Below are 16,698 nucleotides of genomic sequence, written 5' to 3' on the forward strand. Positions count from 1 at the left end.
CAAGACTAAGAGAAGGAATTTGGGGAGCCTAAATGCTCACACAGTAAGTTGAATACTAAAAAGTAGCCAACAGAAGGAAACAAGAGGTAAGTGTCCTTGGTAACTCCATCCTGAAGAACCCCAGGTCAGGGTGCATGTGACCCCAATAAAGAAACCCCCAAAATCCTCAGTCATTAGCATACATTTCGCTGCCATGAAAGTCAGTGGAATGGATCTCAGACAGACTGATAGGAAACTCTCAAGTTTTACCATCCACTCAAGAGCAAATTACACCATCAGAAACAATATGTGGTCACAGAATGCCTCAAAGCCTTGAACCATAATACCTCTTCCACTGCCATTCATTCAGTGCTAAATACCCATGTCATTATGAAAATAGTGACCAAACTCTATTCAACCATCCTGGTATGGAAAGTGCATCTAACCAGTGCGTGGAAGCTGCGAAGTCATTTGGGTGACTGTTCTGGAAAGGGACACCAGAGGTTCTGAGTAAAAGAGTTTTCATCTTTCAGAGCAGATGAAGGACATGATTTTGCCTCAGAATGTCTTGCACTAGAAAAAATGTCCCCTTTCTGTTGTTAAAAAAAGGATTGCTTTAAAATAGTTAAGCTGAGGAGAGAAAAAACCCTCAAACCTCAAACATGTCTTTGTAGTTGTCGTAACGAATGCCAATATGAAAATTAATTTTGTATTTCAGCTGGTGTATGGAGGAGGCATAAAACACTACAGTGTGAGCAGTATTTGCAAGAATAGATTTCTTTTCTCAGGGTCAATTCCAGGACTATGTTCTGGTAAGAAAAGAGAGAGAATACTTTGCTTCTGTGCAAAAAGGCAGCTACTAAGTTCTGTTGAAGGATTTAAAAGATTTTGGGTCATTTTTAGTGTTTTTGGGGGGGCTGGGTGTGGCATTGTGGGCTGTGTCATTTTTTTTGCACAGGGTTGAGTTGTCTTAGAACAAATGCTTAATGATACATACTAATATGTGTTGATCAGTGACAGGAAATTTGGGAAGTAATAATTCAGTTGTTGTGGTGCTTGTCCATTTGCCAAATACTTTGCCACATCACTTTGTCTTATGCAGCAGTGCACTGCACCCTCCAGAGGGGATCAGTAGAGAGAAAGAAAGTTACTCCTGGGCTGAGAGAAACCATGTCTGTACTGCCTTGGCTTTTAGTGAACTCAATGTACATGTGATACATGCAGGAAACACCAGCATGACTGCTCAGGTTTGAAGGACTGTTAGACCTTTTCCTTGCCTTCTTCACCTTCCGTCAAAACTCCTCTTGTAGACCAAAATTAATGGATGCTATGGAAAATAAAGGGGCAATATGGGAATCATCATCCCGAATGAGACCAATACAATGAGACTACAATGCTGTAGGAACCAGGTTTTGATCTCTTAATGTGTAGATCCCTACTTGTTATTTTCCCAGTGAAGGCATGGGCCCCTGTACTGACAAGAGATGATAGTCTTTAAATATGGACTTTATTAGACTATGCCTACACTTTAGAACCAGTTGCTGGTAACTTAGTGGTCCTGACTTCATGTTAGGATGAGACCCAGGTGTACTCATGCCCCCTCCTGCCCCTGCTTTCTCCTGGTTTCCATGTAGAGTGTCCTGGATGCCTTGACCAGCAGTCCATTCCATACGGCAATATATCCCCTGTCTGGAGGATGGGCCACACCTAGAAGATACGGCATAGCCCACGTTTCTGTATAGTTTGGTCAAAGACTTAATTAAATCCTTGAAAAACAGTCTATGAGTAGAATGCTGGTAGTAGCATACAGATTCTGTTAAAATGTCCACACTACACCCATTGAGAAAGACTACCAAAGAAGACAAGTGATTGCAACAGAGAAAAGTAGTTGTTTTAGATAAACTGTCCTCTGAAAAAAAAAAAAAATCCAAGCAATTAAAAACTGGCTTTTACTCTTAGACATAAGATTTTTTTTCCTCTCCTTTTTCAGTAAAATTTTAACTAACTGAAAGATACCTCAGGATATCTTTGGGGTTTTTTTAATGCAAGGCAAAGCAAAGGTAATTTGCTGTGTAGGAGATGGATAGCTGTCATCAATCCATATTTCAAATGCAATCTCATACTGCCATGCAGAAATGTTATTAATTACTGAGCACCAAATATGTGCTTGGCATTGTTAGACTTAGAAGAAGAGAGTAGCTCTGATCAACACACTTCTACTTCAGGGTGGGAGTAATGGCCTGATGAAACTGTACCTTGCAATGGTGGAAGTGATGTTTCCACAGAAACACTTAAGAGCAGAGAGGTTGCAAAGCCAAATCTCATTGTAGGGTAATGGCTAATTGTACACTGGGGACTTAAGTTCAGCACTGCAGTGACTAATTCTTGAGGGCCTTGTTAATTAACAGGATTCCAATTTTTGGTCTGAGATACTGAAAATGGTGTTAGATGTCTAAAGCTCTTTCTGAATCAAGCTAACAATAGTCAAAGCAGGCAATATCTGTTAGTTCAAACCCAAATGTCTCATTTTGGCTATTTTGGAATGTCCCTGAAGCAAGACATTTTTAAAGCCCTGAAGGAGAGGGCAGGGGAGGGGAAGGGAGGGGAGGAGATTCAGAAAGCTTTACAGTATTATGATGTATCTTTGCTTTCCATCACTTTTACAGAGCCTTTTCAATGTGCTTATGCCTGAAATTTGAACAGGTTGCCGAATGTTACAAAGCCATCCACCTTTCCAGACCCAGTTATGTATTTCAATTGTCAGATTTTACATACAAGTACTATTTTTCTGTACTGCAACATTACTTGGTCTTGATATTAAGAAATGATAAAGAACTTGCATTTCATAGCAACAGTTAAGGCTGTCCTTTAGACTAGGTAGGACACTATGTCTGTGAAGATTTCTGCGTAAATGGCAGAAAATGAAATATGAAAAATATTTAGCATTGTTACTGTAGGGGCTGCTTTGAACTATGAGCTTATTGTGTTCTTGAAAATCAGTTCTGTGAGACTGGTCATGCTATCTTGACATTGCATCGCATTGCACTGAGTACTTTTAAAGGGGTGTCAGCTTATTGTGTGACATTTTACCATTTATATAATGGCTGGAATAAATTATATATTATTAAGCATGGCACTTTTTGTTCCTTTAAAAAAAAATCAGCATATAAACATTGTTTGCTTTATAGCACAATTTCACCAAGCAAAATTACTTTGAAGCCAAACGCACAATTTTTTTTTCAAGTGCAGCATAATAGTTTTATTTTTTTTTACAGCTTATTCTAATTAAGCAATCATATGTAATTGCAGCTAGTGAATTAAAATGACATTTTTGATGGAATTATATGCAAGGCATTATACTGGCTCAAAGGAAGATTAGACTAACAACAAAACATGTTTATTTACCTTCTTCCAGAAAGGGTATTTCTGAAATATTGGACAAACCATTGTATAGGATTTCTGTAAAGTAGGGTCTTATTTACATAAGACTTCTTGTTCTACCCATTCTATTCACTGTGCTGAACTTCTGTCCTCTCATCTTCAGGTATATATAGCTAGAGATGCTATAGGAAGGTCTCATTATTTTGTTCATTATTTCCTTCATGATACTGAAAAGGGAAGCTACAGCTCATTTGCTTTGAAGCATTTTAAAGGTTAGAAACTTCTCTTGGTTTGTGAAATGGATTGATGGGGGCCTGCTTTGCAATGCCTTACCTTGGCACTGAGTTTAACATGATATTTTTCAATTTTGCTGACTTATAAGAAAGAAGTTTCTCTTTTCCAATGCATTTTATTAGTTGGATCTGTTATGGTATGCTGTATATTTAATATATTAACTCTATTTTGTTTCCTAATGTTTTGCATCTTTAGTGCTTGTTTATTAGATTTTTAACCTTTCTTTTTCTGCTACCTCATTATTGGATAGTGAACTGTAAAATTACTTAATTTTTTTTTGCCACAGTATAATTGTGTTATAATTCATCAGCTGGCAGCAAACCGAATAATCACTGCAATATATAATGCTATAATCAAAACTACAGCAAATTAAAAGAGGGTTTTCTGCTTATGTATTTTTACAGACACCTGCCTTCAATTTCAGTCACAGTTATTAAAAAATATCTATAATCAAATGCATTTCTAAGCCAGCTGAATTCCAGCTCTTTTACCAACTATCAGTATTCAAGTACAAATACCATTCTTTATAATTCATACAGGTATTTCCATAGTGGCAGACTGGGTCTAGTCTTGCTTTGACCTTGGAAGGAGAGTGGATGTCCTAGTCTTCTGTTTGTCAAATTAATTACAGCACCAGATCATATCAAAGTTTGCTTTGGAAAGAACCAGAATTTCCTTTGGTAGACAAACCTGTGCTCAGATCAGACAGTAGCTTGCAACAGGATTTACATTGTGCATGCTAATGGACATGAGACCATCTGCATGGTTTGTCTGGGCTCTCTTCAGCATGACTGATAAGGACAATATTGCTGTAGTATACAGTGGCATTTGTCACCAGAATTTTGGGAGACAGGCTTGAAGATGAAAAAAAAAGGTGAAAGAGGTACACACTGCTGTTAAAAAATAGAACTCCTCCTCAGCTCTTTCTTCCCCTAAAAAATAAAAATCAAACTGCTGGGTCCCATCTTAAATATTCCTTCCTTTTCTTCCTTGTAGTACACTAGCAAGACTGCATTTTGCAATCTAGAGCATATTTGTGTAACAGTAGGTAGGGAACTATTTACAATGTAATTTAATTTGCACAGTTCAGCTATGATATTTGTTTCATGTTTGTTTCATGATGGGGACACTGTCTTACTAATATAAATAATTCCAAAAATTAGGCTTAAATGCATGTGCTAAGTTAATGCAGCCAAACGATTTATATCAATCAATCAGTATTTTAATTAAATTTGAGGGGAAAATTCAAGACAACACTAGCACTGTACACAAATTGAAAATCATTGTAATTGGGGCATTCAAGAATATCAATTCATTATACAGATGGAATGTCTTAGCAGCAATTTATCAAAATCTTTCAGACCTAATACCTTTCACTGAGCTTCATAAAATATTCTTCATTCATTTCACAATATTTGAAGTTGAATTAATCACAGTATCAAGCTTGTCCAAAAAGACACCAAGGCTAAATTATTTAGGGGAAAAATGAAGGACCGAAACCATTCAGTAATCTCTCAATCTAAATTTTTGTAGCATATTAGATTAAAATAACTCTGAATGATCCATTTGGGAACTGATTCATTAATAAATGCAGACTAATCAGTCAAAAGCGTAATGACTTCCTCTGAAGAGTCAAATTTTTTTTCCCGCATGCATCAAAATTCTTTTCCAGCAAGGCTATGAAGCAAACAAATAATACATGTTGTATCACTATGGTTAGATTTTGGTTTTTTAAATAAGAACAATATCCATTGAGCCAAACCTTCACCTCACGTAAACTGTTACCTGCTCTAATGACATTATGTCATGTAAGAAGCTTATGCCTCACTTTTTTGCCATCATCTCATAGTACAAAGCCATCTCAGCACCTTCGTTCAATTTGTAGTTGATGGTCCCCTTAAACAGCATCTGTAGAAATTAGCCTTTTTTTTTGGTACGCGATGATTTCTCAGTGACATCTTTTGCCTTACAGTAGTCTCTGATCCTGTTTTTTGTGCAGCATTTTTTCAGCTTCCACTGATATTTACTGCACTGAAATGAGCAATGGCTAAAAGCTGGTCACTGCTACAGCTCAAGGATGGTGCAGCTCATTTCAATAACGTAAATTCTTAAGCATTACTTCTCCCAATTCACATTCTTCAGTGATCTCCTGGTTAGTTCTTCATGCGCACAAGAGTTGATTTAAATAACTAAAAGTCACCAATAAATGATTTGTCTATTCTGTAAAACTTCAGTATGGCAAATAATGTCCTTTTTTTTTTTTTTTTTTCTGCAGCTAAATAAAACCAGAATTGCAAAGGTCTTTTAGTATAAAGCTAACAATAAAAGCCGTGTGGATGGGGCATTTGTGGGGTACAAAAGACCCAGGCTGGAATCTCTCCTCTGCCATTGCCTGACATTAAAAATCATTGTTCTTTTCACCAGACTAGAAAATAACTCCCTGCCTTTTCCAATCAGTGTTTATTTTATACAAGACAGAATGACTTCATCAGGCTCCAGTAGGAAAGCAATCCATGCTGGCATAACTGACAGGCTGCTAATATAACTCTGTACGAGAGGCGATGGACCAGTCTTGAGCTCAGTAGTGTGAGGTTACAACCTCTTCTATATTTGGTTTCACATTTCTATGAGTAAACCAGTGCAACTACCTGCAGTAACTGCAGAACTAATGATTTTTATGAATTCTGTGACTGTTATTCTATGGATTAGGAAAGTTATGGTTTCCCTTGTTTTTCCAGGCAATGGTCCTGATGGAGTGCTAGTCTTAGTGTACCGTTTGGCCGATCAGATTACCAAGAGTATCTCAGCCCTTTGGCTGTGAAAATTGTGAACATGAACCTATAACCCATGCCCTGACAAAGTCTGGTAAGTAAAAAGTTTTTACAAATTAGTTTGGAAGAGAAGTGTAGTCTTCTTTTATCATCATTCAGCATGTGTCAAAGAAATTGCTCAAGCTGCATAGAAATGAAGACAAACTTGGCACTTGTACCATAAGAATTGTGTCCCAATGGAATATGCTGTGGCAGAAACTCATGAGTCTTAGGTGGATGTGTGAGCATCTTTGCCTAAGTTGGGCAAGAAAAAACAAAATTAATAGTAATTTATACAATAAAAATTCTGTAGTTCACCCAAGGGTGAGCATTGGCTTACTGGAGGAAGGGATCCCCACTCCTGAATGAAAGCTGTCAAAAATACAGAGCAATGCCCAGTTCTGCAATTGCACAGTGATAGACAAACTTCTTAAGAGGACAAGATAGTACATTAAAAACTAAATGAGTAATTCATTTGCTTTGACAGCCGCAGTTAATTTTTAATTATTTAGGAAATACTGCATCATGTAGTAAATCCAGGTGTAATAATGCACCACTGCCACACCAAGCTATTGAGCTTTAATCTCAAAGAGATTTTTGAGTTGTGGTGGGTAAGTTTCTATGATAAGGTGTAGAAATCGATGTGCATCTTTTTTCTGTTGTCTAGTATTGTGCTGTTCACATCTCTGTGGAGGAATTATGCGCAATACCACAAACAGCCAATGTATCTTGAATAGGACTAACATTTGACTTTGCTGGTGATGATTATTTTCTGTTGAGCGTTCACACCTACCTGCCTGGGTAACAGATTGAAAGTACTGCTCAGTCCTTTTGCTTAAACAAATAGTTACTTTCAGCAATCCTAACTCATTTAGAAGAGAGAATCTCTCTTGTATTGTTTCGGGAGAGGACTTTTGGCTTTTACCTGGCACCTACCAGCTTCTGTCTTTTGAGAATGTGGTAGAAGAAACCTGAATGAGTCCTGCATCATCACAGGGAGGATGGCCAACTGGGAGTTAAAAAACACTTTAGCTGCCTAATTCCTTTCTTCTGCCTCTCAATGTCACTGAAAAAATAAACAAAGGGGGATGTATACGAACTAAGCCTCTAATCGCCAAGCAGAGAGCCTTCCCTTAGGATCACAACAGTATTTTCTGACTTTGCTTTCTCAGAGGTTCCCACCTCACTGCCTGAACTGCTATTTGTGTCCAGGTCACAGCCTGATCTATAGAAGAACCAGGTTTCTCTGGGTTTTCCCATAACATGTTACAGGCTGGAACAGTGCAGAGTTTGCTGCTAAAACAACTAAGGAACTTTGAAGGTGGGTTGGGGACCTCCAAAAGAAGCAGCTGAGGGCAGGACCCACTGTGGCATCTACAACCAACAGTGGCAAAACTGGACAGGAGGAGCATGGGCTGTACTGTGAAGATTTGGGAGCAATTTAAAGTGCAGAGAGAAAAATATTGGTAAGATTTTTAAGACTTAGTACATATGTGTGGGAGAGACAATGTTTAGGGCTGGTTTTAGAACTTTGCTGGTCACTCAGAACAGTTTATTACTTGCTTTAAAGGAAAACAACCTTTTTTTTCTGTAAGGAGGTGGAGGGAGATGCATGTGTTTAAAAGGTCATTATATGTAATCTTGGAAAATGGAGCATGTGTGGTTTGGGCCATTTAAACACATGTTCCAGAAGAGATAAATGCCTACAGTGGTTAAATTACTATCCAAGGCTAAGATATTAGAAAGGTAAGAGAAACTGTGGAACATCTGCTCTATCCCCCAGGCCAAGGTAGCATGACTGAGACCTTTTGGTGTGCAGTCCTGGCTAGAAAATCATAGTAGCAGCACTTGCAGCAGAAGTATACCATCCTTATCTTACCTGGGATACAGAGTTTTTCCAGAATGAGGGGTATTTTGGACTGTATTTTGGACTCTTGCAAAAGGGCTGTGCAGCATACATGTGATAATAGTTCCTGGGACCTTAAGGTAAAGTTTGCTCAATTTATTTATGCCTTCCAAGTCCATGTGAAAACAACTGGTAAGATAACTGGGAGCAGAAGGTCCAGGTGCCTCTCTACACATATTGTGTGGCTTTGACTCCAGCTATGTAGTGTTCAGCATTCTTCTTTGTGGAGTTGCTTCTGCTAATGCCTGGTTCATTAGCCCTACTTTTAAATGAGGGTAGAATATATTTTGGTGAGCGCTGCTGAATCACAATAGCCTACATGAAATTGTTTTCATTTCACAAGGTAATGAATAGTTTTACTCTTTCCTTCTACATACTTCAGTGCGTGAAGATTCATTCCAGCACACATCCACAGCTTGCCTGAGTTTTCTTAGTTGAAGAACACCCCATGCAAAAAGTCATTTAGGACTCTAACAGATGCATTGCTTTATTTAGGCAAAAGCAGTCTTGTTATCTGTCGCTTTGCAGCTGATGTGAAAGCTCTGAATGGAGCATTGGCATTATCTGTTTGACAATGATTTGATGCAATACTACACTGTGCTATAAATTAGTGTCAAGAAGCAAAATGCTAATGATAGGGGCCCCTTTATGCACTGGTGACTTAAATAGCATGTTTCTTTAAAATTCAACAGTGACTCACTCTCTTTTAAATAAAACCCCTCGGAGCTATTTAAATAATGCCATGTATCTCTAGTGCATATTTCCTTTGACTCTGAGTACTTCACTGTTTACTTGGATACCTATCCAAACAAGCATGTGAGCATTGTACTGGATAATACCTTGAAATATATTGCTTTGTCCAATAAGATTTTTTTAAATAAATGTTTGAATATTAAGTAAAATAGTCGGACTCTGTTTGCTCATGCTCTACAGTAAGCAGAATTGAAGCTGAAAGTGGTTTTCTCTTCTTTCTTGGAATTGATATCAGACACAGGTGAAGTCCTGAACAGCATTTTAAATTTACTCAGCACATTTCAGGTCTCTATTTTGGGTTGTTTTTTTTAATGCAACCAAACAGGCATTGGTTATAGAGAATTTCCCATGGTTGATGGAATAAATTTGCTCTTGGTTTCACATACCCTTCAGGCACACATTGACTGAGCACTGCTAAACTCACTGGCACCATCACGGTTTAACCAGCTGAGGATTCAGACACATGCATTTAGGAGTATTTTCTTTGTTGCACGTTTAAGTGTTGATGAACATTGCTGATAACATGAAAATTATTCCTCCAGTTTTCAAATAAAATGTTCTACTTCTTTATATCTAGGTAAATACGTCAATACACCAGCTTTGAGCTGCCTTTTTCATTCCTACACACACATATCGGGCACTCTCAGTGCTCTTCAGGATCAAAGAAATTTCCAAGACAGTGTTATTGAAAAAGAAGTCATTGTTGATGATGATCTATTACGTTCTGCTAATAACTCTCTACTGCATGTGTTATCTACACATTGAGGGAATAAAGAAATGGAAACAGAATCCTCAAAAAGAAGAAAATACACCTTGTATTTTAGGATATTTAATGGCAGAATACACTCCTTACTTTTCAGAACAAAACAAAGATTGTAGAGCAATATCTTTCAAAACTGGGAATTAACAGATGACAAACAAATCCTTCCCAAGCCCAAGATCTTCCCATCATCTATGACTTCATCTTGTTGAGCAAAAAAGTTGTGAGATGGCAAATGGCTCTGCAGGAAAAGGAATGGAAAATAATAGTGACTCAAAGAGGAAGAATGCCCTCCTATTAGAGGACATATTATGAAGAATGTCTCTCTTAGCTGGCCCAGAAGTGGTTATAAGGCTTCTAACCTGAACATCGCAGGTCATTCAGGCATACAGACAGAGGCTGTAGGAAAGGATATTTCAGGTAACCATCACTTAAATTGATAAAGAATTTATCATTTTAAAATAACATCCTACTCTGCACCTGGAAATGAACTGGAAGATCCCATCATTAACAGATCATAGGTATAAAATATCTTGTAATAGCCTGGCCATTTCTGTACCAATTCAAAGTCACTGAAAGAGAAGCATTAGTAATAATATGACAGAAACAAATAGTCACTTTGGCACAATCTGTCCTGTAGGTATTACTAATGAAATCCTCCCTCGAGTCTAAACTGTGGTCCACACACAAAAAAAGGAAGTATATGTCCTCGTTCCATGCCAACTCCAGTTGTGAGCAATGGCATATCTGGAAATACACATATTTACAATCCTACAATCCATGTGTGTTTCAGTGAGGAGGAAAATCTAGCTACTTGTCACTTTGAGGCTAGACATATGTAGCAGAGGAATGATAAAACTGTTTCTCTGCACTTTCATACAGGCAGAATCCTTTGTTTATGCCAGCAATTCAATAACCCAAATCACCCCCATAGCACCCCTATCAAAAGTGAAAAGGATCAAAAGACGAACATGAACCACTGGGCCGGGTGCACTTCTACATGCCCTATCTATACAGCAGGACAGTATTTCCATTCCAGAGCTCTCCTTTCTCTTCAGTGTTCACTTTAATTTTCATACACTGAACATACAAGTTGTCTTCATGATCACTGAATTCATATAATTCCTTCAGAAGAAACAAAGAAATATCTCGCAAGGGAGTATCTTTTCAAAGGCAGGAAGGGTAGCAAGAGGGGGGCCTGTGAGCACCTGAATTTGGTGGAGTTAGGAGGATGAATAGAGAAAAAGGTATCAAGAAAGGTAAAGAAGAGAAGATAGGTGAGGACAAAAAGAAAGAAAGCAGGAAGAGATAATACAAGAAAGGAAAATCAAGGGAATAGGAGAGAAAATTATAACAGAAGAATCATATGAAACAAATCCTCAGATGCCTGAGAGTGGCTGCTCACGATGCCATTTGTATTTATTACTCCACTTTGATTACGTAGCACTAGCACCAACCCTGTTGCCTTACTGCTGTGACTAGAGGCAAAATGCAGACACTATGCAATTCATTCAAGGGAAGGAGATCATACATGCGTTCTTTCAGGACAAGGCAATGAGTTCTGTTCTCGTTCTGTTGTTTTTCTCTCCTAAGATCTTGTTTCCCTCCCTACTTTAAGTGTTCAGTTGACACAGCCAGTACTTCCAGCCTTGTAATTGTTTGCCCACTGTTATGCCCCTTTTTTTTGCACAGTGTTTTGAATAAATCAAACCCAGAACTGTTACAGATGTGGGAGAGAGGACTCCACTCCCAGTGCAGAGGCAAAGGCAATTAATACATTTCCCTTTGTCCTTCCACTATGAGTAACTCTCAGAAAATCGTAATTGCTTCCCCACGCTCCCACATTAGCAAACTTTACCTCAGGGTTTCACCAGATGATCCCCTTCTTTTCCACAGGTTCACCAGGCTGCTTGAGCGGCTTGCAGCTGAAGATGACTTTCCATCCCCTACGTGCATGCGGACTACGGTCGATGTGGTGAATGCGCTGCGTACATTCCTTTCGGGCTTAGCAAGGATGATATAGACCTTGGGCACAAACATACAGCCAAGGGCCACCGTGGCACTCAGACTCACTGAGAAACACATGGTGATTATCTTGTAGTTGCTTCCAAAATATATTGGCACAAAAGCCAGCCAAATGATGCAGGTGGTATACATTGTAAAGGCAATATATTTTGCTTCATTGAAATTAGCTGGGACGTTTCTTGTCTTAAATGCATAAAAGGTGCAACTCAAAATTAATAATCCATTATATCCAAGGGGAGTTACAACACCCAAGTTGGTGGTGTTACAAATCAGGTAGACCTCTCGGATGCTTGGGTAATCATGCATTATATCTGGTGGCTCCATTATAAAGAGGGCAACAATTATGCCTAATTGTATACATATCAAGATAAATGCAATAACCAGTTGGGCGCAGGCACTCATGAACCTAGGTTTCTTTGTACAAATTTTCTTCTTGCTGCCAGCCAGGATTCTTGCAATGCGGTTGGTTTTAGTCACTAGAGCAGAATAACTCATAGCTGGGGAGAGGCCAATGCCAATTCGTTGAAGATAACAGTAAATCTGTTGAGGTTTTGCGATGAGACAGAAAGTGCACAAGTAACCCAAGCAGATGCCAGCTAGAATGATGTAGCAAAGTTCTCGGCTGGATGATTTGACCACTGGAGTATCACGGTACATTATGAATATAGCCGTAACAAACAAGGTGGCCAGCAGACCCAGACATGCAAAAACAACAGCTGCAATTGGTTCAGGATCACCCCATCTGAGATACTGGACTGGGATGAGGTCACAACCTACAGGAAAAAAAAAAAAGAAGATAAACTGAGGTAAGTAGGACTTTAATGATGTAGTTACAGATTTTACTGATATTTCTCTTCTTCCTCAAGAAGATGCTGTTATAGTAAGTATAGGCTAAGATTATGTTAATATAATGGCATAATAAATACTTTTCAGTGACAGCTTATTTCAGTAATACAGTTTTGTCATGATTTAACCAAGCTGGCAACCCAACACCACCCAGCCGCTCGTTCACCCCCCCCCCACAGTGGGATGGGGAAGAGAATCAGAAGAGCGAAAGTAAGAAAACTCAGGGGTTGAGATAAGAACAGTTTAATAATTCAAATAAAATACAATAATAATAATATGATAATTAAAAAAAACGTAGTGAAAAGGAAAACAACAATAAAAAAGAGGAACAAACCCATGGCAAAACAAGTGATGCAACCTCGCACCACCCACTGGCCAATGATCCACCAGTCCCTGAGCAGCTATTGCTCTCCCCCAGTCAACTCCCCTCAGTTTATACACTGAGCATGACGCCATATGGTCTGGAACAGCCCTTGGGCCAGTTGGGGTCAGCTGTCCTGGCTGTGCCCCCTCCCAGCTTCTTGTGCCCCTGGCAGAGCAGGGGAAGCTGAAAAGTCCTTGCCTGGTGTAAGCCCTGCTCAGCAGCAACTGAACCATCAGTGAGTTATCAACATTCTTCTCGTACTGAATACAGCAGCACTGTGCCAGCTACTAGGAAGAAAATGAACTCTATCCCAGCTGAAACCAGGACAAGTTTATCTGGAGTGTAACATGATGACTGAAAAAATGGCCAAGCTGATTAAGATAAGTCACCTCTCTTCACAGTGGAATTTTCCTTTTACATTTTTTTAAATATAGTAATTTATGAACAAATTTCAGAATCAAGCTGCATTACCTCAATGTGAATTTCTTCAGAGTTGTCTGCATAAAGGGCCAGGTGTTAATCCTACTAATTATATTGTACACTATGAAAGATATTGGTACTTGTTTAATGATTATGAAGAGGTATCTTACAGATTCTAGCTGTCAAGAAAAAGAGAATGCTTCTTTCTCAGATATGTTACCTTTTTTTCTAACAAAAATTTTCTAGGATAAGAGTTGCAGATAATAGGTAATTTAGGATGGCATACCCTGCTCACTTCTTTCTGTCATTCATCTTTTTGAGACTTATAAGGAATTGAAACCTCACGTAACCTGTGAAATCAAACTGAATTCAATAAATTAGTGTCAGAGCTGAACTAGCAATGCAACCCATCTAAGGACATTTGTTTTTCAGTCTGCATATAGGTTTTAATAAGTCATTCTATGTATGCATGTAATAGGAAGTCAAAGAAGCTTTTCATTCCACAGGATGTAGATCAATGGACAGGAGTAAAAGCTGGCCAAAAACTTGTTGCTGGCATCCCTCCTCCATCCCTCCTTTCTTTTTGCACTATAAAGCCTGGATAGGGATAAGGGGGGAGGACCTCGATGCTCTGGAGTGCAACTTGCTGACAATAGTAGAGACACTGGCACTGCCAGCCAGGGGAGGACTGCTGGAAGGAGATGATGGGAGTGGAGGAAATGCAACTAAACCCTTTTATTTCTCCTGTACTTGCATTAATCTTGACTAACCATGAATGCAATATCTAAATAACCTCAGAATTTGGAATTGTTGTAATCAGTTTGCTGTCTTCTGGTTTGGTCAGGCAGAGGGGTGTCAGCCTGACTTGGGGTGGGTGGTGGCAAGGCACTTCATCCCGTGGGGATGGAGCGCCCGGTGCTCACATCTGTATTTTCAGCAGTGAGGGTAATTAGCACTATCTGATGGGCATCTGGATGCCAAGCAATCCCAACTAATTAGGGAAACTGGGACCTCAATGACTTGATGAACTGGAGTATATGTAAGTATCGGGACTATAATTTGGGAATTTCTACATGCAAGATCTACTCTTTGCCTTTTGCTTTATTTTAATTGGAGTTTTTCCAAATCCGCCACTGACATTCTTAGCAGTAAAAATAATTTCATGAAATGGCATGGGTACATATTACACTTAGCTCCTCTCTTCTCCAGGTATTTCTGTGTTCTATATTCCTACACAGTATTAACAAAAATGTAATACCTACAATAAGGTGGTATACTTGATAGATTGTGTGGCAAAAGTACAAGGTAAATAGTTCTGTATTCTTGTAGAAAAATCAGAAGGATTAGGGTCAGCAAGTCTTTGATATTAACGCGGTTAAAGGATACAAATTTGCGGTCGCTCCAGTGTATGAATACATACAAATATCTTAAGGATGGAAGTCAAGAGGATGGAGCCAGACTCTCTGCAGTGGTGCCCAGCGACAGGACAACGGGCAATGGGTACAAACTGATACATAAGAGGTTTCAGTTGAATGTGAGGAAAAACTTTTTTACTCTGAGGGTGACAGAGCACTGGGACAGGCTGCCCAGGGGGGTTGTGGAGTCTCCTTCTCTGGAGATATTCAAAGCCGGCCTGGATGAAGTCCTATGTAACCTGCTCTAGGAGAACCTGCTTTAGCAGGGGGGTTGGACTAGATGATCTCCCGAGGTCCCTTCCAACCCTTGCCATTCTGTGATTCTGTGTAAAAGAATTGTACTCTTGGTTACTAAATGCAGATTAATTTGCCATCCATATTTTAACTCCTTTGGTGTGCAAAGATTTGTGTTACAATAATAAAATTCTTACCATGTCTCAGTCTAACAAAGACATTCAGATTTTTATGGAACACCTTCATAGCATTAGTTGACATACGTATTTGATCTTGTTCGTTTTAAAGGGTTTACTTACTTGTTGTGAGGGACACACTGTATTTCATGCTGACTTCATCAAGATTAATGTAGCACAGGAATCACATCATTAAAATCAACATTTTATACCAGTGAGAGTGGTGGAAGAAGGGTGAAAACCAGAAAGCATACTTCAGTGTGGGCAGATAACCCCATGTGGGTTCTTCTCCAAGAAGTGTAAGTGACCTCTAAACCTATTTCTGATTTTACCAAAATTTAATCAATGTTTTGGGGAAGCAAATTGGTTACCAGCTTCTACTACTATGTATTCTTGGACAGAAAATTTGAAGAGAAAAAGTCTTTATCTGACAGCTGGCCTTTACAGGCAGACAATGATATAGGGGCTAAATTTTGCTCAGTTTTTAATGTTGCAACAGAGGTGAAACATAACCAAGCATTTCTCATTAGTTTCAGACTATTTCATGCCTTCCTTGCTTTATTACTCTTTTTACATTCTCTTAATAAAATACCTGAGAAAAGAGTTGAAAACTTGTCCCATTTTTTCCCTTATAACTGGGTATGCTTTACAAGGAGAATGCTAAACTGTGCAAGGATTTATTCCTCAATTAAGATTTAAGGACTGGATAGTCTTCATAAAGCAATGATTGGTGAGGTTTTCGTATAATAGCTTTGCAGCTAATGGTTTCTGACAATGGCACTTTGCAGAAAGGGACAACTAGATCAAGTAAAAGAAATATGAGGAAACAGCACTGTGAGTGTTCGGGTTAGGTTGATGGCCAGCATTATACCAAGGCAAAAGCTGAAAAATGGTAACACAAGAAGAAGTCACTCCTATACCCTGAATAGGTGCATGCTCAATGGTCATTTGGACAAGATCCTGCCCCACAGACCACCTCTTACACTTCATCATCATCTCCAAGCACCTGGAAAGTCTTCTCTCCTAGCTGGCTCAGAAACTCCAGGTGGAAAAGAGCCAGCAGCCCTGTCTTGTGGTCTCTGCTGTGTACTGAGGCAATCTTTGGCTTGCGGAAAGGCTGTTAGGAGCCAGTCCAATTTGGAGCAGGTGTAGAGTTGTTCTACTCTGTGCTCAAGAGTGCATTGCTTCTGGGACTGGAGCCCCAGTAAAATTGACATAAAACTGCCTCTATGTTCTTCTGGCCAGAAATGTAGCCAGTGGGAGCAAGGTACTAGACATACATGTGAAGAGCAAGATGAGCAGATTTAAAAAATCAGACTCCCATTTGACATGCTA

At 39.1% G+C, this 16,698-nt stretch overlaps 1 protein-coding gene across 3 annotated transcripts in view; it reads right to left on the minus strand.

Moving 5' to 3' along the window:
- Window positions 1–16,698, minus strand: part of GRM5 (glutamate metabotropic receptor 5) — a 267,360-nt gene that overhangs the window by 11,894 nt on the left and 238,768 nt on the right. For all 3 annotated transcript variants that reach the window (XM_035897103.1, XM_035897102.1, XM_035897101.1), the window contains exon 7: window positions 11,742–12,681. In XM_035897103.1, coding sequence (XP_035752996.1) covers window positions 11,742–12,681 — 940 coding nt within the window. The remainder of the gene's footprint in view (window positions 1–11,741; window positions 12,682–16,698) is intronic.

This window comes from Egretta garzetta, unplaced genomic scaffold, assembly GCF_000687185.1.
Source record: "Egretta garzetta isolate BGI_Z169 unplaced genomic scaffold, ASM68718v1 scaffold137, whole genome shotgun sequence".
NCBI lineage: Eukaryota > Metazoa > Chordata > Aves > Pelecaniformes > Ardeidae > Egretta > Egretta garzetta.